At 52.4% G+C, this 1,986-nt stretch overlaps 1 protein-coding gene across 1 annotated transcript; it reads left to right on the forward strand.

Moving 5' to 3' along the window:
- The first annotated feature begins 326 nt into the window (after positions 1-326).
- LOC123324306 (stromal cell-derived factor 2-like protein 1) lies at positions 327-1,111 on the forward strand. Its single transcript, XM_044913342.1, has one exon. It carries the CDS (start codon positions 327-329, stop codon positions 990-992), a length of 666 nt encoding a protein of 221 aa, XP_044769277.1. The 3' UTR covers positions 993-1,111.
- The last annotated feature ends 875 nt before the right edge of the window (positions 1,112-1,986 follow it).

Raw genomic sequence — 1,986 nt, forward strand, 5'->3', positions numbered from 1 at the left:
TTTTAGAAGAAAGTGCCTCCCAAAATTTTAAAGAAAGAAAAACTTATATATGTACAAAAATAAGGGTTGATATGATGAAGGGATGGAATATGACTGTAAAGATGGAAATTATAAAAAATTTTATAAAAGGAATTGATAAGTTGTTTGAAAAAAGAAAGAAGAGGATTTAAAAAAAGAAAAAAAAAAGGGAGAGGATGTGATCAGGCAGGGGAATAGAAAACACCATATACTAGAGATTTAGGGTATATTTTGATCTGTTAGAAGAAACTATCTCAAAATTTTAAAGAGAGCCCATGGGCCTGAGCTGCCGGAGCTCGGCCGGGGTGATGTGGAGCGCGGGCTGCGGCAGAGCTGCCGGGCCGGCGCTTCTGGGGCTGCTGCTGACGCTCTTGGTGCCGAGTAGCGGTGCCGCCAAGACCGGCGCAGGGCTCGTGACCTGCGGGTCGGTGCTGAAGCTGTTCAACACGCAACACAGGGTGTGGCTGCACTCGCATGACATCAAATACGGATCCGGCAGCGGCCAACAGTTGGTGACTGGCGTGGAGGCGTCGGACGACGCCAATAGCTACTGGCAGATCCGCGGTGGGTCGGACGGCGGTTGCTCGCCCCGGTCCCCGGTGCGCTGCGGGCAGGCGGTTCGGCTCACGTACGTGCTAACTGGCAAGAACCTGCACACGCACCACTTTCCGTCGCCGCTGTCTAACAACCAGGAGGTGAGCGCCTTTGGGGAAGACGGTGAGGGTGACGACCTGGATCTGTGGACCGTGCGCTGCTCAGGGCAGCACTGGGAGCGAGAGGCCACTGTGCGCTTCCAGCACGTGGGCACCTCTGTGTTCCTGTCAGTCACTGGAGAGCAGTATGGGAGCCCCATCCGTGGGCAGCACGAAGTGCATGGCATGTCCAGTGCCAATACACACAACACGTGGAAGGCCATGGAAGGCATCTTCATCAAGCCCAGTGTGGATCCCTCTGCAGGTCACGATGAACTCTGAGTGCCATGGATGGGTGGATGGAGGGTAGCAGGGTGGGGCATCTGCAGGACCACTCTTGGTGGAGACTTTGGGTTTGTAGGGGTTCTCAAGTGCCTTTGTGATTAAAGAATGTTAGTCTGTAAAAAAAAAAAAAAAATTTTAAAGAGAGAACAACTTATATATATAAGCCAAAAATATGGGTAACTACTATGAAGGGATAGAATATGACTCTAAAAATGAAAAATAAAATTTTTTTTTTTTTTTTTAAAAAGGGATTGATAAGATGTTGGTTGAAAAAGGGAAAAAGAAAAATTCAAAAGAAAAAAAAAGAAAGTTAAAAAAAAAATTAACTTTGAAAGACTACAGAATCATGGTAAAAAAGCCATGAATTCTATGTGCAGTAGTCCCCTAGAGCTGGAGTTCTGCCGTTCTCATTGATGGGTAAACTTGGTCTTGGCTGGCTGTTCTCGCTGATCTTCTGGGGAGGGGCCTGTTGCCGTGGTTTCCAAATGTCTTTGCCAGAGGCAGAATTGCCCCGCCCTTGCCCCCTCCCAGCTAAGTAATCTGCTCGGGTTTGCTCTCTGGGCTTTTGTTCCCTGCGAACTTTCCGTACAGCTTTGGAGGCGGAGAGTGAAAATGGCGGCCTCCCAATCTCCGCCGCGGAGGAGCCGAGAACTCAGGCCCCGCTTCTCAGTGAGCCCCCAGAGAAAAGCCGTCAGTCACTCCCGTCTCCCCGGTCTCCGGCCGCACTCCGTGCTCACCCGGCCTGTGACCGCGCGTTTCTATCTCTGGCACCCGACCCCGGGTGGAGTCTCCAAACCCAGCAGATCCCTGCGGCGCACTCCCGCGTGGCTCCTCCTGGGGGAGGAAGGTGTGTCTCCCCGGATCTGCCGCTTGTTGGGTCCCTGCTGGAGGAGCAGGGGCCCGACGGTGCCGCAGATCACGGTTTATGGCAACCCCGAGCTGAGAGCCCGCGCCTGGGCTCCGCCTCTGCAGCCGGCTTCCCTGCTCCGAT

The sequence above is a fragment of the Neomonachus schauinslandi genome, chromosome 3 (assembly GCF_002201575.2).
Source record: "Neomonachus schauinslandi chromosome 3, ASM220157v2, whole genome shotgun sequence".
NCBI classification, from domain to species: domain Eukaryota; kingdom Metazoa; phylum Chordata; class Mammalia; order Carnivora; family Phocidae; genus Neomonachus; species Neomonachus schauinslandi.